The sequence below is a fragment of the Muscardinus avellanarius genome, assembly GCF_963383645.1.
Source record: "Muscardinus avellanarius genome assembly, chromosome: 3".
NCBI lineage: Eukaryota > Metazoa > Chordata > Mammalia > Rodentia > Gliridae > Muscardinus > Muscardinus avellanarius.
The window spans coordinates 46,845,088-46,868,930 of NC_137788.1; the positions used below are offsets into that span (position 1 = coordinate 46,845,088).

At 49.3% G+C, this 23,843-nt stretch overlaps 1 protein-coding gene across 1 annotated transcript; it reads left to right on the forward strand.

The window, feature by feature from the left end:
* Nucleotides 1-578: 578 nt before the first annotated feature.
* On the forward strand, nt 579-17,554 carry CIMAP2 (ciliary microtubule associated protein 2; the record flags this gene model as incomplete). The annotated part of the gene is made up of 10 exons (XM_080690897.1): nt 579-634; nt 1,660-1,747; nt 2,197-2,361; nt 2,540-2,662; nt 6,304-6,441; nt 6,556-6,699; nt 9,752-9,913; nt 10,795-10,920; nt 13,038-13,171; nt 17,482-17,554. 10 exons carry the CDS (start codon nt 579-581, stop codon nt 17,552-17,554), a joined length of 1,209 nt encoding a protein of 402 aa, XP_080547023.1.
* Between the last annotated feature and the right edge of the window lie 6,289 nt (nt 17,555-23,843).

Sequence of the window (23,843 nt, forward strand, 5' to 3'; positions counted from 1 at the left end):
GTGCTGAGGTCCCTGCACCCCTTTGCCCATCTCTCCAGCCTTACTGCTGTCTTCCATGCGGGGCCTCCCTCCAGGACCCTCCCCCAAGTGGAGAAGGGTGGGATGCCCTTGGCCCAAGTCTGCCCTCTGGCCGGCCTCAGTTTCCCATGGGCAGTGCCTCCTGAACCAGGGCTCTCTCAAGCCCGACCTTGGGCAAATCACCCCCCCTCAATCTACATTCTTGTTGGTGAAATAAAGCTGACAATCGTCCTCCTCAGGCCTCCGTGAAGATTAAATGACCTAGTTTAGGTAACACACTCATTCAACAGCTGTCCTGAGTAAAAGACTCAAAGCTCGGCCAGCAGCCTCCATATCCAACACCAGGGGGGGTCATTGTGTCGGCTGGGCCCAGGACGATCTGCCAGGAGGGCCTGGAAATACCAACCTGTCCACGTGGGCCAGCAGGGCGGGGCGCCACGTGGCCGCGCCGCAGCTCCCCTCGGGTCACAAGGCGGGTTGCCCTGGCAGCAGGGCGCGGCGGCGAGGGGGCTCCAGTGGCACTGGAGCCTGGACCCTGGCACAGGGTCCGCGCCGGCGCCATGTCCACTGCCACCAAGTTGTTCCAAGGGGCGCCCTTCGGGGTGCAGAGCCACAGGTGGGCCCTTCTGCACCGGTCCAAGGCTGCCGCCCCGACCCGCCTCGCCCCTCCCACCCCCTGCCTGGGGAGGAGCAGGAGACTGCCCCAGGAGCACGCGGGCGCAGGGAGGGGGAGCCCCACTTCCCGCCCAGGCTCTCTTGCCTTCCGAAGCCTTTTCTTCTCCTCTTCCTCCTCCCCTTCACCTCCTCCTCCCCTCCCCTCCTCCTCTCCTCCCCTCCCCTTCCTCCCCTCCTTCTCCTCCTCCCATCCTCCTCTCCTGTCCTCCTCCTCCTTTCTTGTCCATTCCTTAATAAGCTCTTGAAAAACATCCGCAGAGCACCTATCGTGTGCCAGATTTAGAAAGTCCACACTGCCTGGACCCTAGTAGGTCATCAACTGAGAAGTCGTGATTGGGATTTCAGCCCAGCTGTCTTATCTTTCTCCCTCTTCCCCCACATATATGACCCACTATGTGCCATGCACAATTCTAGGATCTGGGGCTACAGCAATGAAAAAAAAACTCAACTTTTTTTTTTGAGGGGGGAGTACTGGGAATTGAACCCAGTGTTCTGCCTCTGAGGTAAGTTCCAGCCCTATTTTAGTTTTATTTTGAAGTTGCAGAAGGGCTTGCTGAGTTGCTGAGGCTGGCCTCAAACCTGCTTTCCCTGTCTCAGCCTCCCAAGTACTGGGATTGTAGGAACATACCACCACACCTGGTAAACCCTATTCTTAGAGTTTGCATTCTTATGGGAGAAGGGTGGGGGTGAATGGTAAGTGTGTGTGTGTGTGTGTGTGTGTGTGTGTGTGTGTGTGTGTGTGGTGTTGGATATTGATAAAGGCATTGGAGAAAAAGTAAGCTTGGAGGAAGAGTCAGGGTGCAGGGGGGTGGGTGGGGTGCCACCCTGCTGCTCATCCTTCTGGGGCTAGTTCCGAAGCCACATCCTCCACCCGCTAGGAAGCCAACTTCTCCATCTCCCAGCACTGCGCAAGCCAGGGCCAGGTGCCAGGCATTGGGCTATCACTGGGCATCTGTCCCTCTCTAGGTTCGATGTCTCCGCTGTTTATCCCAACCACAAGAAATATAGCACCTTCACAGAGGCCCCGTACTCCAGACATCATTCTGTGGACGTGGTAAGTTTGTGGTGCTTCCCTGCCTGCTCCCACGTGGCCTGCCCCTGCCCCGTTCCCTGAGTGGCCCATCTAGTGGGCCAGCTGAGCTGCGTGTGTGCCCGCGGCCCTAGCTCTGAGCAGGGCCCAGACCAGGCTTCTCACGTGCTTGATAAATGCAGAACTGTAGGGAAACAGCATGCGTGGGGGGGGGGCACAGGCTCCCGTTCCTGGCTCCCAGGCAGCCAGCTACAGGCTCTGAAGGCTTCCTGTACTTCTGTGGAGTGTGGGAGGCTCTGAGACACAGGAGGTCATGACTGCACCTCGAGAGCCATGCCCTGGGTGCCAGGCTGGCTGCTGGGGACTGCCCGGCCCCAGCACAGGTCAAAGGCAGCAGGCGGCAGGGCAAGGACGTGCTCTGGTAGTGGCCTATTTGGGTTGTGGCTGACCCAGCTCTGACCATGTTCTCTCAGTCCCACATAGGACCTGGGACTTACAACTTCAAGCAGACCTGCTTCAGCAAACAGAAGCTGAAGAAGGAGGAGGACACGGGATGGGCACTGGCTCAGGAAGCCACTCGACTGACCCAGCTGCCCCACTTCCAGTACCAGACCATCATGAAAGAGAGCCGGTTGCAGGTGAGGGGCTTCTGGGCCAGGGCCCTCCCCACTGCCAGGGCCTTTTCTGGCCTGCTGTGGCTCCTCCCAGGGCCTGGGAGAGCTCCTCATAAGGGAACACCATCATGCCTGGGCCTCCTTTCTGCACAGACATCCCTAGCTCACGGTTTTCATCCTCTGCTCTCTTCTTTTGGGGCAGGAGCAAAAGCTGGGACCTGGCTCCTACAACTTCAAAGACTTCATAGAACAGTTGAAGCAGAAACCGTGCAGCAAGCGGGGGCTGCTCAGCTCTGGGGAGATCCGCTTCCGAGGGCTCATTGGGGTAGGTGTTCTCGCCTATGGAGGAGGATCTCTGCTCTCTGTGGGCGGACTGTGCATCCTGGCCGGTGCTGGAAGTGCCCTATCCTCTCCCTGCTTGGTCAGACTTTCCTCTGGGTCTCCACAGCCCCTCTGCTTTCTAGTGCCTGTCTTGAGCCCCTGGCTGTCATATATTCCAGAAGGGATAGGTCTGGCCCATCTCTAGGTTCCCAGCAGAGACTTCAGCATCTGTTAGGGCTCAAGGAATCCATCCATTTATATATACATCCAGGCAGATAATCAGGAAATCACAATTAAGCACCTACTAAGTGCAGCCCTAGGCCTTGGGGATCTGGCAGTGACAAAGACACAATCCCTGCCCTCATGAAGTGGACATCCTAGTGGTGGAAACAACTGTACAAAGAAGGAAATACAGAATTAACGAGGGCTATCAAGGCAGACGATGCAGGGGAGGAATATAGTGTTGCAGGGAAGGTTTGTAGAGCAGTTGGGAAAGGCCTCCTGAAGAGGTGCCACTTGAGCTGAGCCTGCAGGTCGTGAGCAATGGAGACTCAAGGACCTGTGCTAGAACATTCCAGGTGAGTTAGAGCATGGCTGGAAGGGGTGGGCAGGGCTGGGTGTGAGGTTCCACCTGCCAGGTTCTCCAAGTTCTGTAGGAGGGTGCTGGCAGGTTCTCCCAGGCCAAGGACCTGATGGACATTTTAGCCTGGGGGTCAGGGCTGGCTCGGCAGTGGCAGTGCTGTGTGCAGGGTGATCTTCCTCAGTGCTTGTGGGGAGGACCTGAGTGAGGCCCAGGCTCAGGAAGGTGGGGGGAGGAGGCAGCAATCACGCCCCAGCCAGCCCCATGGGTGAGTGCTGCTGTTTGCTGAGAGCTGCTCTGCTCTTGCCCTTGAACTCTGCGCCCGGCCTGCAGCCCTCCAGCTCCTCGGCTGTGCTCTGCCCTGCTGCGGCTCTCTGTTGGGATGCCCTCTCCCCCGGCAGCCTGTCTGACAGAGGCAGAAACCTCTGGGCCTCCAGGAGGCCAGATCTCCCCTCCTAGGGTCCCTGTTATGTGTGTGTTCAGTGTCTCTTCCACCACTGGATGGCAGCTCCTGGATCACGTCCCTGTGGTTATTTCATGACAGCACTTGAGGTCTCAGCAGTGCCCAGCCCACAGTAGGCATGCAGTGAGCATTTGTGGGCTGAATAAGTGCACACATGCTTACTAAGTGCCAGGAGCTCCCAAACCTTCTTTTTCATTCTTTGCAAGCATTCCAGGTAAGGCCCTGGAGGCTCAGGGTAGGTAAATGACTTGCCCAGGCTGCAGGGCTGGTAAGCGGCCAAGGGGGACTCCAACGCCAGGGCCTTCCTTTACTCCTTACTACCACAAAGCGTTCTACAATGGAGGGAAATTCATTACTCCTTGCCACATCCTACCAGATGCATCTTCAGGTATGGAAGCTGGAGCTGCCACCTAGGGAGAGGAGACGCTTGGAGACATGTAAAAATGAGGCATTGCCTTCAAATCTAAAGTAATAACGGCTGGCACTTAGCACAGCACTTACCGCGTACTAATTAATTGAATCCTCACAGCACTAGGAACTGGGCACCATTATTATGTCAACTCTAAAGGAGGTGAAACTGCAGTGCCGAGGTTGAGTAATGAGGCGCACAAGGTCACAGCGCCACTGGGCAGCAAGGCAGCAGGACTGGACCAGGGGCCCACGCACAGTCACGGCATCTACCGCAGGCTTGGCTCCGGAGTTCCCGGACTCGTTCCTTGACAGTGGAGGACAGGGTCTAACGCCTGGATGACAGCAGACAAAACGAGAAGACAGTCTGACCCTGTCTCCTTCCCGTGTCTCATCTGCCTGGGGGACCGCCCACCTTCTCCCCTACCCATCATCCTGCTCATGCTTCAGGGTCCAGCTTGAAAAATATATCTTATAATATGACCATTCCTCCCCCAAATTAACCAAAGCTGTGATGACATAGCGTTCTAGTTAATATCATAGATTTTTACATCAGCCCAATGTGATACTAAACCTCTGAACTGGAAGGCCTTACAGAAGAAATGGGATTATGCCGACAAAGTGTTTTTTGTTTTGTTTTGTTTTGTTTTTATAGTACCGGAGTTGGAACCTTGGGGCATTTTCCTCCAAGCTACATGCCCAGCCCTATTTTTTTATTCTTTATTTTGAAACAGGGTCTCACAGAGTTGCAGAGGGCCTCACTAAGCAGCTGAGGCTGGCCGTGAACTGCAGTCCTCTTGTCTCTGCCTCCCAAATGCTAGGATTACAAGCATGAGCCACCACACCCTGCAAGGGACTGTGGTTCTTGCTGACTGCCCCCCCCCCCCCCCCCCCGTCTAGCAAATAGTACAGGCTCAGAAAGAAGGTGGGCTTCGGAGCTGGAACCCCTATGCTGCCCCTTTCTGGATGTGGGAGTGTGGACGTGCCATTTGTCTCTCTGAGACTCAGGTTTCCCCTGTGTGTTAATTGCGGGTGGCCCTTGGTCTGCTAAGATTAAAAAAGTTAAGGCTTTGGATACATCCTAGCACACAACTTAAGGGCCCAGCACTCTGCCATTGGGGGTTTTCTCAAGAACACACCAGGGCACCCTGAGCCCTGGAAGGAGGCAAGGCACCCCTCTTTTCCTCTGGGGATGAGTACGTCTCCGACTGTGGGGGACCTCAGTCTCCAGCAGAGTTCCTGGTCCTTTCTCACCTGCCTGGGCAGAGGTGGGCAGGGCTGAGCCATCTGCGAAGCAGCAGCGACCCCATGTGGTTAAAGATGGTAAAGCAGCAGCAAAAATCCTGCCAGGTCTCTACCAAGGATGCCTCCCCACCCACCTACAGGAAAGGTAGGCTCCACCTTCAAAGCCCACCCTTCGAACCCTGGCAGTCTAGGCCCCTGTCGGCCATTCCAGAAACAGTTCTTAAGCTCTCCACCTGTCTTCCAAGAATATCAGTCATCCCACTGTGACATATGTGTGCCAGGCACTGTGCAGATATTATTAAACCCCATAGTTATTACCTTACAGGAAATTATTACCATCTTCATATTACTAGTATGAACCATGAGGCTCAGAAAACCTGAACTCACCCAGCTAGAAAGCAACAGAGCCAGGCTCTGACCCCAGGGCCCCAGGCGTGTCAGCACAGTGAGCAAGCCGCTCACATAGTGTCTGCGAGGCAGGTGACTGCCTGTGGTGCTAGGGGAAGGAAGGCTTCGCTCCCAGGAGAGGTGCCGCTTGAGCGGGCTTTGCAGGTTTGGTAGGATTTTACAAGGCAGAGAGGGTGGGGACAGGATCCCCGGTGGCAGTTATAGCCTGAGCAAACCAAGGCAGGGAGTTTGGGTGGAATGGCATGTGCCAAGCGGTGGCAGGGAGCCCGTGCTGGCCAAAGCCTGGGGTATACAAAGCAAGCAGTAGGATGTGACTTGGACAGGCCTGTGGAGCCTGGCAAAAAAGCCGGATTTGGAGGCGAAGGTGTGGATGGTGGTGCAGGCTCAGAGGTGACCGTGTGGTATGCTGGAGCTGGCCGGTGGGTGGGCAGCCTGGAAATCCTGTCCTCTGCTTGGGGTGCGGATCCTAGATGTCTTTTTCAAGTACACCAGCACAAAGAGAGGACCAGTGGCCTGTAAGTCCCATCTTTGTGCCCCACAGAATTACTATCCAGGCCCTGGGAATTACGGGGAGAAGGGCAACCCGTACACGCGGCTGGAGGAGAATGCCTGGAACCGGTCCCACTCCACGGGCCTCATGTGCAGGATGTCCAACAAGCCGCTGCCCTTGGACCATCAGGTACCTTCCTGTGGCCTGGCCTGTCCACACGGCTCTGGAGGGGGCTCCCAGGGTGGATGGGGAAACTGAGGCCCCGCCTTGGCAACTCTGCTGCAGGCCTCTGCTGTGCTCTAGGGCAGTGGTCTGGGGCCTGGCACCTACTCCTTCAAAAGTGGCATCGAGATGTTCGTGGAACGAACTGTGGGCACCCGTGGCCCCTATGACACTTTCTCTGGGGACCGAAGCAAGCCCCTGCCTTATGGACATTACTCTATGCAGGTGAGTACCTGGGTGGCTTGTGGGAGTTCATTCCCCAGCAGGATGACAAACCTCTTGACCAACCTGAGGAACACTGCCCAGGTGCCCGGCGCTGCCCGGGGCCCCAATCTGACCCCCAGAGCCAGGGAGGGACACTGCTCTCTGAGTTAGACAAGGAAACGGAGGCTGGCAGGGGGCAGAGCTCAGATTCGCACACTAGGAAGGCTGTCCAGTTCCACAGCCGGGTCCCTTCTCTGTACCAATGTGAATTGCACTGGCTGATGCCGGGCTGCTTGGAGACCAGCTGGGAAGCCTGCAGACACCGTGAGGACACAGAAGTGGGTATCCTGCTGTTTGGGAAAGACTTCTCAGGCTCCATAGCTAGGCTGGCTGGGTTAGTGGTAGCACTCTGTTAATGAAGTGGAGAATTGGAAGGCCAGGAGATGAAACTGAGATAGAATTTTAGCTTTCCTGCCCCATAGCTTGCTTTGTTTTGCTTTCTTCCTGCTCATCAGAGTTGACCTGTAGCAGTCTCAGTGTAGGGGAACCAGCTCCTGGAAACTCGTGCTAATGAAAGAGAAGCAATCCTCCGTGAATAGAATAAAACATTCCAGCCGGGCGTGGTGGCACACGCTTGTAATCCCAGCATTTGGGAGGCTGAGACTGCAGGATCACTGTTTGGGGACAGCCTCAGCTACTTAGTGAGGCCCTTTGCAACTCAGTGAGACCTTGTTTCAAAATAAAGAATAAAAAATAGGGGTGAGGGTGTAGCTTGGATGTTGAATGCCCCTGAGTTCCATCCCCAGTACCTCAAAAAAAAAAAAAAATTAGAATAAAACATTCCAGAGCGCTAGCAGGCGATGCATGTCGTGGGCGGGTGCGGGCACCAGGAGAGAGAGGAAGGGTGTGGGTCCTGCGAGAATACTTCTGGGCCATTTGGTAAAGATCCACTGACCTGTGACCTGGCTGCTCCCCTGTGACCTCCCAGGCCTTCCCTGACCAGCCAGGAAAGCCACTTTGCCAGCAGTGCAGGGGCTTCGGTGACCCTCAGTGGGCACCACATTCAGCACTGACCCTGACTGGCCAGGGCCAAGTCATGTGATGTTGATTCTTTTTGTCTTAATAGACCTTACCTTTTAGAGTGATTTTAGGTTCACAGCAAAATTGAGCCGCAAGGCCAGGCAGTGTCTGTGTACCCTCCACCTCCCCCAACACACACGGCCTCCCCCACTGGCAAGATCCCTCACCTGAGCTGTACCTGTGTTATAGTCGATGAGCCCACAGTGACTGACCATTAGCACCCCAGCCCACCGTGTGCACGAGGATCACTCTTGGTGGTATTCATTCTGCGGGTTTTGGCAAATGTGTGACTGTCCACTGTTGCAGTATCATCCAGAGCAGTTTTGCTGTCCTTCAAGTCCTCTGTGCTCTGCCAGTCACTCTGGCTTCTAAATATCTGAAGTATCGTTCTCGCTTAGAACAGTGCTGGAACTCAATCAATTATGTCCAATGAGTGAGGGGTGGATGCAGGCAAGCTGAGTGGCAGGGTGCAGACCTCCACTCCAGGTGGTGATGAAGGGTACGAGAATCGCCCACCAACCCAAATAACGAAGGACTCACAAGAGATGTAAAATGCAAGCAAGGTTTATTGTGCTGCAGCTCTGTCCCAGCTAGCCAGGGGTCGAGACCCAGACACTATGGTCGAGTTTCGACCCAGGGCTCACTCCACAGTCTGGATTTATAGCCCCAGGAGGGAGTGGTTACAACGTCAGAGCCCGCCAAAAGTCTGAGCCCGCCAGCCTTAGAATACAACCAATCAGATACAAGGACAAACAAGTACAACCAATAATTTTAAAACATGCATCCACACACGTCAGAGCCTGCTAAAGACTGCTTATCTCCCTTATGGTATGTGTTCGTTCCCTAGGGCTGCCTCTCCCATCCACCTTGGCTGGGCCAGGCTTATCTCTGCGCTGAGGAATCTGCCTGGAGAGCAGATTAGCATGGCCTTGTTTGCTGATCTGGCTCAGAGATATGGGGATGGGGCCCATGTTCAAAGACCTTGGCCAGCAAGCTGGAGATTAGAGGCTTTGACCTGGTGGGTCCCCTGCCCTGGTCCTTGAATCCTGCAACCTGGGCAGCTGGGCTTACGGATCTTCATTCTGTTTCTAATCCTACCTTACTTCTATATCTTAACTCTATATTCTAATATCTTATTTCTAATCCTAATATGGGAGAAGACTTCTCTAGTTAACTTCTCATGCTGGGTGGGGGGAAGCACTTCTTCCAGCCTGCTTTCTAGCACCCCTACAGTGAGGCCACTGCTTGGCCTTGCCGGGGTTGCTGTTGTACCAGTATTGGAATGGCCTAGGAAGATTTGGGAAAGCCCTGATTATTAATATATTTCAAAAGAAAATAATTGGTATATTTCAAAATAGTTGCGTCAAAATGGCGGCAGACATGGGTAAAGAAAGGACTTGGTTTCTGCCTAAAACAGGCAGCTATTCCAATGTAAATCAGCCTAGCTCAAAGTAATTAACAAGTCAATAGAGGAGAGCAAGGGCTTCCTCTTTCTACAGACAGATCTACATGATGACCTAGGGAGGATGGGGCAGGGTTTGACCTTGCCCTTCATGAAAGGAGACACCTCACCACACCTTGCTAGGGGAGGTACCTTACAGGGACATTCACTACGTCAGAGTCACGCAAACAAGATGGAGGTCATGGGTATAAAAGGCCAAGTCCACGTGTAAGCCCTTTGGTGTACTCATTCGAGTCATCCCCTCATGCCATCTTGGCATGGGGCTGTATTTCTATTTTCTGTATTTCTATCTTTCTAATAAACTCCTTTAAATCTTCAGCAACAGTCCAAGCGATGAATACTTATTCTTAGCTTAGGACAAGAATCCACGGTTTTTCTGTTTGTTTGTGTGGTGGTGGTGGGGGGGATTACTTCTACACACACACACACACCACGCACATTTCACCCCCGCAACAGCTGTGGGTGAGGAAGGGGGCTCTTGATTTTCCAAGCATGACATCTCTCTCTCTCCCCCCTTTCTCTCATTCTCAGAAAAAAAAGCCCAGAGAACTGATGAATTTCAAGAGCTTCGTGGATGAACTTAACTCAAGTCACAATAAGAAGCGTGGGGTTTTCTCAAAAGCTCCCCGCGACCCGAAAACCCCTACAGAGAGGATTTATTGGACCACCCTTAGCCAGTGCCCCCGAAAACTAGTCAGTGTACCCTCGTGGCAGCTCCCCTGTGGGTGGGAGATGTGGATGCGGTGGCTGTGTAGGGGAGAAAGCTCTGTTTTAGGGATCAGACACTGGGTGAGGTTTCTCACCCTCCCAGCCTCCGTCTGCACACCTGTCCTCGGAGGACAGCGAGGTGGTTGGGAGAACTAGATGCACTTAGCAGTTTAGAGCCTAGAGCAAAAGTGCCCAGCCAGGGTTGATCTCTCCACCCCGTGCTCCCTGCCCTGGTTCTCGGGGAGCTGGAGAGAGGGCAGGGCCAGGACAGAGCAAGATAAGGCCCCCTTGGGAGGTCTGCCTCCTGCTCTGTCTAGGGAGCTGGGCTCTGCTCTGTTCAAGGCAGTCCTCTGGGGGAGGGGGTGGCAGCCAACACTCTTCTTATGCCCCAGGCTTCCCACAGGCCCCCCAGGCAGGGTCTGCCCAGAAGGGAAGGAGAAGGAGAGGGGAGGGGAAGAAAGAGGGCACCAACAGTTTCTGACCCCCTGCAGCCAGGTTCCCCAGGGGAGACTCTCATTAGCATTCACAAAATGAAACTGGGGCCAGGGCAGGGGTGATGAGCAGGAATGGAGCCCAGCTCTGGGGCTGAGTGCCACTCCCCAGGCTGCCATCTGGAGTGCCCTCGCACCCTGCCCAACCACGAGGGCACTCAGGAACCTTACAGAGATGGAGGGCTGGGTGGCTAGGTGGCTGGCCTGGGTCACCTGGGCACAGCAGGGTCCCCTCATGTCCCCAGTGCGAGGCTGTAGGCTCAGCACTGCTGGGCAGGTGAGAGCTGCCGCCAGGAACCCTCGCCTGCCCCGCTCAGGCTGCCCCACCCAGCCTCCCAGCCTCTCCAACACGCAGCCTCCCATCCTCACCCCTAGGCCACATCTGGTCCAGGTTCATGGCTCCCTCAGGAGAAGGAGTCCAAGCACGTCAAACCACCGCCATTCCTCCTGGCTTCCAAGCGGTCAGGCATAAAGGCATACCAGTTGTTTTTGGGAAGCTGGGTGAGTGGGTCTGAAAGGAGTGGGTCTGGCTAAGTGGGTCTGAAAGGGTCTACGACGGGGAACTCACCTTGCCCCAGCAGGAGTGGATTCCGCCCCTCTTCCTCTCACTCCCCTGTCGCACCTGTGCAAGGCCCTGGCTCTCCTCTCAAGCAGGCAGTAGCATCACTGGAGGCTCATTAGGACCCAGGTCCCAACAGGTGCAGTAGGCCTGGGTGGAGCCCTGCATTTGTGGGTCTCAGTTCCCAGGTGATGGTGAGGATGCTCTTCTAGGGACCACACCTTGAGAGGTGACCAGATAAGAGCCTCACTCCACAGACACCCTGTTCTCTAACTTTCCTAGAAGATATTTCCTGTTTTCTCTTTGTGTTTGTCTTGGGGCCTCAGGGGCACCTGATACTGTTGGTCCGTTTCTCATCCCTGGTTCAGCAAGTCCCGGTTCTGTCTCCTCCTCTCCTGCCTGGCTCCATCTCAGTGTGTGTGTGTGTGTGTGTGTGTGTGTGTGTGTGTGTGTGTGTGTGTGTATGTGTGTATGAGAGAGAGAGAGAGAGAGAGAGAGAGCCTTTCTTGTAAGCCCGACCTCGCTCTTCTCTCTCCCTCCCCACCAGTTTTTAAGTGCATTTTTTATTGGAGTTTAATAACCCTACACCTAAGTGCATCGCTCCATGAATTGTCACGCAATGGCTTTATCCTGAGACCAACCCCCACGGAATCTGAGTGCAGGCTCCCAGCGCAGGCTCCTAGCTGACTCTGGGAGCACAGGGGAGTATTGCCTGGTTTTGACTGGCTTTCTGGTTTTGTTTGTTTTTATTTTTATTGTGTAGTACTGGGGATTAAACCCAGGGGCATTCTACCTCTGAGCTACATCCCAGCCCTACTTTATATTTTATTTTTAAAATTAAAAATTTTTTAAAAATTTTTTGGTGGTACTGGGGTTCCTGGAAACCCTTCTACCTCCAGGCTACACTCCCAGACCTATTTTTTATATTTTTAGTTGGAAACAGGGTCTCTTAAACCAGAAAGGTTGGCTTTGAACCTGCGCAATCCTCCTGTCTCCGCCTCCCAAGCGCAGGGGGGGGAGGGGGGTTACAAGCGTGCGCCACCACGCCCGGCTATTTTTTAATTTTGAAACAGGGTCTCACTAAGCTTTTGAGGACCTCACTAAGTAGCTGGGCCTGGTTGTGAACCTGCCATTCTCCTGTCTTAGCCTCCCAAGTACTGGGATTACAAGCAAGTGCGCAGTCACGCCTGGCTGGCTTTCTATTTTTAAGATCTCTCCTGGTCTCCCTGGAGATGTCTTCTTTGTAAATTTCCTCTCTTCTCTTTCTGCTCCCACCCCTGTCTCATCCCACACCCCCACACTTTGCTCTTGGGGACCCCAAGTAAAATGTTCAGACTAGAGTCAGATGAGCACATGATGAGCAGTCTGAGGTGGGAAGGCCCCGATGAGAAGGCTGGGTTTCCCTTGTGCTACAGGGCTGTCATAGCAAAGGACCACAAACTAGGTGGCTTAAAGAACACAGATATAAGCCAGAAACACCTGTAATCCTAGTACTTGGGAGGCAGAGATAGGAAGATCACAGGTTTGAGGCCAACCTCAGGGATGAACCAGCCCTCAGCAACTTAATGAAACTGTTTGAAAATAAATAAAAAGTACTGGGGGTGTAGCTAAGTAGAATGCCCTTGGGTTCAATCTCTAATACCAAAACAACAACAACAATAAACCCCAGAGATGTACAGTTCCACAGCTGAGGAGGCTAGAAGACTGAAATCAGGGTGCTGGTGGGGCTACGGGGAAGATTCTTGCCTTTTCATGGCACCTGGTGGTGGCCGTGACATGTCTCACTCTAATCTGTCTCTGTCCTATGGCCGTCACTAGTCGTATTGGATCAGGGTCCCTTTTTCCTCCAGTAGATCTTAATTAATTGTATCCACTACCCTATTCTCAAAGAAGGTCTCATTCTAAGGACTGGGCTTGGAACGTCAGCATATCTTTCTGGGCGGCCTGATCCAGCCCCTAACATCTGCGGTGGGCAGGGGCCGGGGGGAAGGGGCGGAGGCCTGAGATCAAGCCTCCCAGCTAGGCTTGCTAATGTTGTGCCCTTCTCTTCCTGGTGCAGAACCCGGTGGGCGTGGGCCGCTACCTCAACACCACGTTGATGGAGAACAAGGACACCCGGCAGCGGTACCGGTCCCTCTTCCTGGAGGGACCCAAGCGCTACCTCTCAGACCTGACCCGGGATCGGCACATGCAGTGAGTGCCCCTGGAGCTGCAGGGGAGGGCTGACCCTGTGATGGGCTGGGGTTCCCCTGCTTAGTTCCCATGGGAACACTGCTGCTGCCCCCCAACACCAGCCAGACAGCAGAGGCAGTTAAGAGACTCAAGTCCAAGTTTAGATCCTGGCTCTGGCTCTGCCCCTTACTGGCTGTGTGGGGCGAGGCAAGTTGCTTTTCTGAGCTCATTTCCTTCAGCTGTGAACTGGGTAGATGGCTGAGGAGACTCAGATGAGACAATCTGTATCATACTCTTGGTAAGGAAAAAGTTCTCATTCAACACCACACCCTTCAACCCGGACCCACACAATCTGGTCTCTGCCTTGGGTGGCCTCACCACATGACATCTCAGTTGCTGGGTTCTCATACTGGAGTAGTAAAACTCATTTCAGGAAGTAGTTCTACAGCCTGAGAAATAAAAGGTCCATGAAATACCATGACAACTATAAAAAAGCTTGCGAATATTAGCTGCTGCTCTATTTTATTGACCTAAGAGGCTATCAGTTGCAATATCATCTCAATAAATTTGAATTGTATTTTTTATTTTATTACTGGAGATTGAACCCAGGGGCATTCTACCTCTGAGGAATGCCCCCAGCCTTTTTTTTTTTTTTTTTTTTTTTTTTGGTGGTACTGGGGGTGGAACCCAGAGGCTTTCTACCTCTGGGCTATACTCCTAGACCCATTTTATGCTTTATTTGGAAACGGGGTCTCACGAAGTTGCTGAGAGCCTCACTAAGTAGCTGAAGCTTCAAACCTGTGTGATCCTCCTGTCTCAGCCTCCCAAGCGTGGGGATTACAAGCGTGCGCCACCACGCCCAGCTCCCAGCCCTATTTTTTTATTCTTTATTTTGAAACAGAATCTCATTGAGTTGCAAAGGGCCTCGCTCAGTAGCTGAGGCTGTCCTTGAACCCATGATCCTCCTGTCTCAGCCTCCCAGGTACTAGGATTGCAAGCATGTGCCACCAGGCTTGGGTGTATTTTTTATTTTGAGACAGAGGCTCACTAAGTTCCCTAGGCCTTGAACTCTTGGATCATAGACATATGCCATTGTGCCCAACTATGGATAATTTTTAAAAATTAAGAATAATGATCCTAGTTTAAAGTGTATAGAAAACATAATGTGGAGGTTAAGCGCTAAACTATTGGCTGTGATTACTTCTGGAGAGGAGGGTTTCAGATACTTTCACCTCCTGCATTGTTTGTTTGTAAATTGCTTGATTTTTTTTCAAAATAAACATATGCTATTTTTATAATAAAAAAATGGAAATAAAAAAAGAATAAGATAGGTGTATCCTCCTTAAGATAAGCTATACAAATTAAGAGTTTTTCTTTTCGACCCATCTCCAGCCAAGAGTTACCCTTTGTCTTCCAGTCCTCAGTTTTCCTGTCTGTGGAAAGGGAATAATTTATACCCTGCAGGTTCATAGTAAAGCGTAATTAAGGCTTATGGATGCTTATGAAGCCAATCAGCAGGTTTGTGTGAGTGTCAGGTTGTTGGGCTGGTGAACAATTTGCCCTGGGGCTTTGGTTCAGCATTTTCAAGAAGCCCTTGAACCCATTTGGGCTCCTGGGTTAGGAGCGCCGTGCCCAGAGGCACAGAAGGCAGGTTACAAAGTATGGAGGATTCCTTATAAACCCTTTCATCTCAGGATTCATTTGAAATTCCTGTCCGTTTCCTTCTGTCCTGGGTACTTCTGAGCTGATGAATTTTCAGATGGGTGGGAAAGTTCTCATTTAGCTACTGAAATGTTCATTTCTGCATTCTATTTTCATCGTGTGTGTGTGTGTGTGTGTGTGTGTGTGTGTGTGTGTGTAATATTTATTTTATTTTATTTTATTTTTTAATTGTGAAACAGGGTCTCTTTAAGTTATCATGCAATGGCCTCAAACCTACAAGCTTCCTGTCTCAGCCTCCCAAGTATTGGAATTATATCTCTTTCTTTTTATCTTGAAGAGTTGTTTTTGTTTTCTGAATGATCCTTTTAATGAACACGCTTTTACTTCATGAAAGCCGTACTTTCTCATTCTTTGATGATCTTAAGACAAGTTTGCCTGACATAGTCTCCCTTTTTTCCAAATCCTGTTTTTCTCTACGTTTGTTTTGGCCTCAATCTTCCACGTTAGAGATGTTTCTCAAATATCTGTTAAGCCTTGGCTGGGTTTAGCTTTCTTGGGTCAGCTAAAAATCCTTCTAACGGCTCTAGGACCGTGTCATCTATGGACTCCACCCCAGGACCACTGTGCTGGGTGTTCTCATTGGGAGGATTTCCAGGGAGAGCATTGCCAGGTCTTTTCTCTCAGCCTGGGCTAGAGAAAGCTTCTCCGTGGATCTAAGCCTGCCTCCCAAGCTCTAGAATCTGCGGCAGAGGAAGAGGCTCGTGCTCTCACTATTTAGTTAACTAAACTTCCATTTTATTCCCTGATTGGAATATGGCACTCATCATTTCAACTGTGCCTAGTGCTATCCTGAGCAGAGAAACCTCTCTGACTCCAGAGAATAAATCTCTAATTTTCTGCCAGGCTGAATAAAAGGCAGCAGCAGGTGGGGGAGGGAACCTGATGCTCTATAGACTTTCTATGGCTGCCTCCTTTCCCATTGTTTCGCCTTCAGTCCCACTCCCAGAGCTGCTCAGTGCTGTCAGTTTCTTAGTCTATGGGGATAGGAGGACTCTTAGCTGTGGCCTTTACTGATTTGGGGTTTAGCTTTCTTGGGTCTGCTATGTTAATTGCCATTCTTCTGTCTGCTTTTCAACTTGCAAATAATTTTTTCTTATTGTTGCTGTTAGGGGTTTTGTTGTCGTTGTTTTCTAATTTTAGCCATTCTAATAGTGTGTCTCATTAGGGTTGAGATTTTCCTGTGCTTCCCCATATCTCTTACTTATTGAAGTAATTTCAGATCTGTTGCACATTTTAAAAATTGTGTTACTTATTTTAAAAATGGGTTGCTTGTTTTTTCATATTAAGTTTTGAGAGTTCTTTATGTTCTTTTTTTTTTTTTTTTCGGTACTGGGGATGGAATCCAGGGACATTCTACCTCTGAGCTGCACCCCCGGTCCTATTTTTAAGTCTTTTTATTTTATTTTATTTTTTGTAGGTCTGGGGATGGAACCCAGGGGCATTTGACCTCTGAGCTACAGCCCCTGCCCTATTTTTTATTTTTTATTTTGAAACCGTGTTTCACTGAGTTGCAGAGGGCCTCACTAAGTCGCTGAGGCTGTCCGTGAACCGCGATCCTCTAGTCTCAGCTTCCCGAATGCTAGGACTACAAGCGTGCGCCACCACGCCTGGCCCTTTAAGTTCTTTAGTATTCTAGATATAAGGTCTTTATCAGATTTGTGTTTTGCAAATATTTTCTCCCACTCAGAAGGATTTTAATGGGAAAGAACCCTGGTGCTTTAACAACTAGCTCTGTGGCATTACTGGGTGGGGAACAGATGGGATGGGATAGTGACAAGGAGGCTGTCTTGAGATGAGAGGGGAGGTGCTGGGACAGGCCGGGGCAGTGGGGCTGGTGGGCAGGAATGAAGAGACAGGAGACATGGAGACTCACTGGATGGTGGGGAAGGCCCCCTTTACCCTGGTGAGCTTCTTCCCTTCCTCCCACCTTCCTTCCTTTGATGAATATTGTGGGGCATCTACTAAGCACCAGGTCATTATCTAGGTGTCAAGGAAATACCAAGGACCAATCCATACCCTGCCTTAAGGAGTTCATGTGTATACACAGATAATAAGTGTATCAAATGTGTAACCAATGGTGACAGATGCTGTTTGACACGCATAGGCCAGGGGTTCCTATGGGAACGCCATCTTCCTAGTGGCTGCAGGGATGGGGACCAGAGTCCTCAGAGGCTCTGCTCCCAAGATGGCATGGAGCAGTGGGAGGAGGTGGGACTGAGGTCAGGAGCCTGGCCCTGGATTTCTGTCTGGACTCTGGTCTTCAAGGGACTTCAGGTAAGTTCCCTCTTCTCTCTGACCCTCAGGCTCTCTCCTAGAATTGGGCTGGATGCTCTTTCAGGTGCTATGATTTTCTTACTTGACATTCTTACACACCAATCTGGGCGCTCTGATGGGTCACAATAGGTGCAAAGTTAGAGGGATCTCCTCCTTAGAATCAGGTCACTCTGTTGGGAAAGGTCTGGAGGCCACCAATTTTGACCTCTTTTCCATTGTAGGATCCCCTGTGACACATGACCAATAGATATCTGTTCTTCTCCTGGGGTGCGCCTCCAGGGAGGGAGGTCCACTCCTTCCCAGGAATCACTGCCATTTTTTCTCTCTTTTTAAAGGGAAAGGATCACACCTTTTACAAAGGGCAGATGCCCTACAACTGTGGATTATAATTCGGATCCTACTCCTTAAAGGCACATGGGAAAGACAGCCTACAGTGACTGGAGGGCCTGAATGAAGCCTGAAGACTCGGACTGGGAAGATGGGAGTGGGAATGGGGTCTGGAGAAAGGTTGTAGTAGAATGCCTGAGAGATGGGAGAGTTTGTGGAGGGTCACATGTCTGCTGGGACACTGGGGCTAGTTATCTTTTGTTACAAGCTATTGATTGTCCTGAGAATTCCAATCATCCAGTGATGTGAAAGGAGAGCCAGATGGACCACAGGGTGGAATACGGGTGACCCCCTGGTGTTCTTTCTATTCTAAAGCCAGACTGCTGGCCCCCTGCTCATTAAAGTCCAAAAGGAGGTGGGAGAGTGTAGTGTATAGCACATGGCAGCCCTACGGCTCTCCAGAAACCCAGAAAAGAGGAGGCTGGGATCCCACAGATTTAGCCACAAAACTCACAGAATAAGAAACATTTCAAACACGTTCTTCAGAGCAGGTCTTACAGAAAGCGGTTGGTTTCTCACTTGTGTCAAAACAGCTATTCTGGAAGAAGTAAAACCATCTTTATTCACAGATAGCAAGGTTATCTGTTTAAAAAAATACTACTGAATCTTCAAAAAAGCTACTAAGTCTGAGAAGTCATGTTAGCAAGGTTACCGAAAATGACATCTACACAAACCAATTATTTCCATATACTAGCAACACACAATAAAAAATTGAAAATATCACTTATGATAGCATTGAAACTATGAAATACTTAGGAGTAAATTTGATAAAGGATATATACGATCTGCACACTGAAAGCAATAAAATACAGCTGGAACATTAAAGAAGACATAAAGGGGTCAAAAGACTTAACATTGTTAAGCTGTTGGCTGCCACCCCCCCAAATTGATCTATAGATTTAAAGCAACAGCAACCAAGACTTCAGAGACCTTTTTTGTAGAAGTTGACGAGCTTAGGCTGGGAACATACTTCAGTGGTACAGTCCTTACCTGTCATGTGCAAAGCCCTCCATTTGATCCTCAGCACCACCAAAAAGTGAATGTCAGCAAGCTAACTGGAAAATTGATAGGGAAATGCAAAAGACATAAGACAGCCAGAACAACTTAGAAAAAGAACAACACTGTATGACTAAAATGATCTTAACAGGCTTAGAAAGCTACAGTAGTCAAGACGGTGTGGAACTGGCACCAAGATAGCTAGGTCAAAGGAATAGAATAGAGAATCCAGACACAGGCTCACACGCATATGAACAACTGATTTGCAGTGATGGTGCAAAGAAAATTCAAAGGGTAAAAATTGTCTTTTCAACATACGGTGCCCAAACTATATTGCATATGGATTTGCAAAAATGTGAACAAGGACCCGTGACCTCAATCATGTACAAAAATAAACCCAAAACAAAATCTGTGACAATCTGAAATATAGTATATATTTGATTCTTGTCTAATTTCATGGCACTCGGCTCCTAAAATCTTTAGAATCTCTAGAGTGATGTCTTCCATTTGCTAATTAGATGACTGGTAACTAAGACTCTAGATAGCTTCAGGTTGGTGGCAGAAAGATTCAGGCCTAAGTAGAGGGTCAGTTGAAACTTTCAATCCCACTTAACTCCAAGAAGGGAAAGTGGCTGAAGATTGAGTTGATCACTAATGGTCAATGATGTAATCAATTATGCCTAGTAATGAGGCCTCATTAAAAACCTGAACCCAAACCCAGAAGGTCTACGTTTAGGGAGAATCTGGGTACTGAACATTGGGGGTGCCTGGAGGGTGGTTCACCCAGAGGCCTGGAAACTTCTCCCCACCTGTCCTGCCCACCTGGGCTGTTGATCTGTAGCCTTCGTAATAGCCTTCATACTATACAGGTAAGCATAAATAAAGCATTTCCCTGAGTTTGGTGAGCTCTCCTGGCAAATTAGTTGAACCTGAAGATGATGGGAACACTCCGGTTTATAGTGGGTCGGTGAGAGGCAGAGGTCTTTGGTGAGAGGCACAGATCACAGCCTGGGACTTGTGATTGACATCTGAAGTGGGGACGGTCTTGTGAGACTGAGCCCTTTACCTATGGGATCTGATTGTCTCCAGGTAGATATTGTCACAATTGAATTATTGGACACCCAGCTGGTGTCCATTAGAGAAATGCTTGGTGTCGAAAGTGTCGCGTGCCGAGTCAGAGCAGAAAAGAACCCTTTCTCATCAGAGTCATAAGCCAAAATGTAAAACCAAGACCATAAAACTTCTAGAAGAAGACAAAGAAGAAATATCTTTGGATTTTGTGTTAGGAAAAAAATTCTGAGATACAGATTTAACTCTTTGTTCTTTCATAAATCAGACATATTATTAAATCTGACTTAACTAAAATGAAAACATTTCATTCTTTTAAAGACACTTGTAAGAGAACGAATAGATAGGCAGCAGACTGGGAGAAAATACTGGCAAATAATATAACTGATGAAGGACATATCTAGATTATGAACCTATAGATATATGTATATATTAAGAATAAGAAACAACAGAATAAAAAATGCACAAAAGGTATAACCAGCACTTTACCAAGAAGATATATGGATGGCAAACACAAGAAATTCAAAATGACTTAGTCATTAAGGAAATGTAAATTAAAACCATTGAGAAACCCCTGTCTACCTACTAGGATGACTAAACCAAAAATACTGACTTCCTAGGTATTGATGAGGAGGTGGAATTCTCATGTACTCTTGGTGGAAATGTAAAATGGTACACCCACCTTGGAGGACGGCATAGAAAGAGAAAAAGTTAACCATAAACCCACCATCTGACCAAACCATTTCTCTCCCAGGTATTTGCCTGAGAAAGGGAAGCATATGCCCACACAAAGCCTGTTCACAAATGTTCCTAATCATGTGATTCACAATAGCGCCAAACTGGAAACATCCCAAATGTTCAACAGGCAAAGGAATAGACATCCGCAGTGTAGCCGTACAGATGTCAAGACAAAGCAGATTGGCACTTCAATGCCCGCAGTTTATTAGAGGCTGGTCGTACCTCAGTAAACTGTTTCGGTTTGAGATAAAAATAAGTAGAAATAACAACTGAATTTAATCCTGGGCAGGATTGTGGAAAAGGAAAGGAACAATAGGGTTAAAATTTAGTTAATAATACCATGCCAGTGTGGGCTTGTTGCTTCTGATCACTTTGCCATGATGTAGATGTTATCCTGAGGGGAAGAGGGATGAGGGAGACATGGAAACTCTACAGTATCGTTGCAATTTCTCTATAAAATTGTGCCAGGTGTGGTACTTGGGAGGCTGAGACAGGAGGATCACAGGTTCAAAGCCAGCCTCTGGAACTTAGCGAGGCCCTCTGCAACTTAGTGAGACCCTGTTTCCAATTAAGAAATAAAATTGAGCCGGGCGTGGTGGCGCACGCTTGTAATCCCCGCGCTTGGGAGGCAGAAACAGGAGGATCGCGCAGGTTCGAAGCCAGCCCCGTGCGCTGGCTTAGGAGACCCTGTTTCCAAATAAAAATGTAAAAATAGGTCTGGGAGTGTAGCCTGGAGGTAGAAGGGCTTCCAGGAACTCCAGCACCACCAAAAAATAAAAAAAATAAAATAAAAAATAAATAAATAAATAAAATTGGAGCCAGGCGTGATAGCACACAGTTGTAATCCTAGTACTTGAGAAGCTGAGACAGGAGGATTGAAGGTTTGCGGCCAGCCTCAGCTACTTAGTGAGGCCCTCTGCAATTTAGTGAGTGCTTATTTCAAAATAAAGAATAAAATATAGGACTGAGGATGTACCTTGAAGGTAGATGCCCCTGAGTTCAATCTCCAGTACTGAAGGAAAAAAAAAAAAAGAAGAAAGAAAATTGGTCTGGGGTTGTAGCTGAGAGGTATAATGCCCCTGGGTTCAATCTGTAATGCAACACATACATAAAAAAGTCTAAAATTAATTAAGAAAAAATTAAATATATGCAAAAAACATTTAAAAATACCATTTACCTTTATACCACCAGTAGATTTATTCAAATATATCTACCAGCTATCATATTTCAGTCACTGTCACCCCAGAGAAGATAAGCAGATTTGGAATGCTTTTGTTGTAAGAGAAACTTGTGTAGCAACTTGAACTCTGAATTTGGGCTTTGTGCTTAAGTGTTTTGCTAGGACATAACCAGTGAGCTTGCGTGCCTTATGAAAGGCATGGGTGCTGGAGATGGTTGTGCACTTTGTTGGAGTACAAAGGTTGGCTGGTGACAGTGCACGCTTTATTGGCCCACGGGGGCCCAGAAGTGCCAGAGACATGACCCCTTCCTCCTGATGTTTTGTACTTTCTCACTGTGGAAGCTGATCCATCAAATATCCAGCTCCCGCCGGGCGTGGTGGCGCACGCTTGTAATCCCCACGCTTGGGAGGCGGAGACAGGAGGATCGCGCAGGTTCGAAGCCAGTGGCGCTGGCGTAAGAGACCCTGTTTCAAAAATATAAAATAGGTCTGGGAGTGTAGCCCAGAGGTAGAAGGGCTTCCAGGAACCCCAGTACCACCAAAAAAAAAAAAAAAAAAAAAAAAAAAATCCAGCTCCCTTGGCCCCTGTGGGCTAGAACTTTGAAGTGTATATTTTACACTAGTTTCCAAAGTTTTCCTTGTGCAGTTGAATTCTAGTTGCCCTCAAGGGTAATCTGTTTTTAGTGTACCATCACTGGCTGGTATGAGAATATAATTATATCTTTCCTATGAGAGGAATAGCTTGACTTAGGCCCCATTTTGTAGGACTGCCATTGTATAACCTTGCCATTGTGTAGCCTTGTGTGTACTTGTGTTTTTTATTTAAAAAAAAAACACTGTTTTCTGGAAATTGTGTGTGCCAACATGCCACTGGCATCCTCTTCAGCCAAAGGTGTAAAGATTGTGAAGTCATGCTTCCGCCAATAGGAGCACAGCACAGAAGCCCCAAGCTGGAAATAGGATACCCAGCAGCTTTCTTCTATGCTGTTGTTGCACACATGACTTTTTGAAAAAAAGAAAAAATTTGCCTTGATAAGCTACTTTTAAATATGTGTCTTCTTACAGCAGCATGGAAATTTATTTCTAACAGTGGCATTCCTTCTCTGCACCTTTACTGGTGTTTTCTTTTTGGTACTGGGGACTGAACTCGGGGGAATTCTACCTCTGAGCTACATGCTCCACACCTTTTAAAAATAAGGTCTTGCTTATGGCGGCGCACGCTTGTAATCCCCACACTTGGGAAGCAGAGACAGGAGGATCGCGTAGATTCAAAGCCAGCTGTGCTGGCTTAAGAGACCTTGATTCCAAGTTTTAAAAAAGTATAAAATAGGTCTGGGAGTGTGGCCCGGAAGTAGAAGGGTTTCCAGGAACCCCAGTATCACCAAAAAATAAAATAAAATAAAATAAGGTCTTGCTACCCTGTTTCCAAATAAAGAATATAAAATAGGTCTGGGAGTATAGCCTGGAGGTAGAAATCCCCTGGGTCCCACGCCCAGTACCACCAATATAAATAAATAAATAAATAAAATAAAAATAAAATAGGGTCTTGCTAAGTTGCTGAGGCTGGCCTTGAACCTGTGACTCTCCTGTCTCAACTTCCCAAGTACTATGATTATGTGCATGCACCACCTTCTCTGATGTTTTCTTTACCCCTGAAATAAAGCTACTTTGCATTCAAATCCTTGCCTCAGGGTTAGCTTCTAGGGAAACTCAAACCAAAAGAACACAAATATTTCTTCTGGCATCCCAGTAGATTATCTTGTTCTAATCCTAGTTTTGGCCTCTCATTTTGGAAACCATTGCTCTACCCCTCAACAGCAGTTTCCTCTGTCCAGCCTCTCCTCGCACATTCCCCCAGGCAGTCCCTCCCCGTGTGAAAGTATCCTTTGGATTTTAGTAGAAATCTGCTCTGTGACCTCCCCCCCTGCTCCTTTTTGCCTGGGCAGGGCCCTGCGAGGACAGGAAGATGTGGGATTTGTTAAAAGGGTCCTGCCACCCAGAGCCTGCTGCGCGGTGAGGCTGGGTCTGGAGCCAGCGAGGCCGGACCTGGAGCCTGTTGCGTGGCAGGCCTGGAACTGGGGCCTGTTCCACAGCAAAGGGCCAGCGGGTTTTTTCAGCTGTGTGGCCAGGAAGCACTAGAAGCTTCCGCTGCCTCACCTAATCTCTCAGCAGATTTCCAGATCCAAGTGACCTCTGTTTAAAAAAATTGGTTGTGAGTTGATCCTCTTGTCAAAGTTACTCACCTTCTGGTTTTCAGGTTTCCAGTAAGTGGGAATAAGTGTGGAGAAATAGAAGCTCTAATACATTGTTGGTGGGATTGCAAGTTGG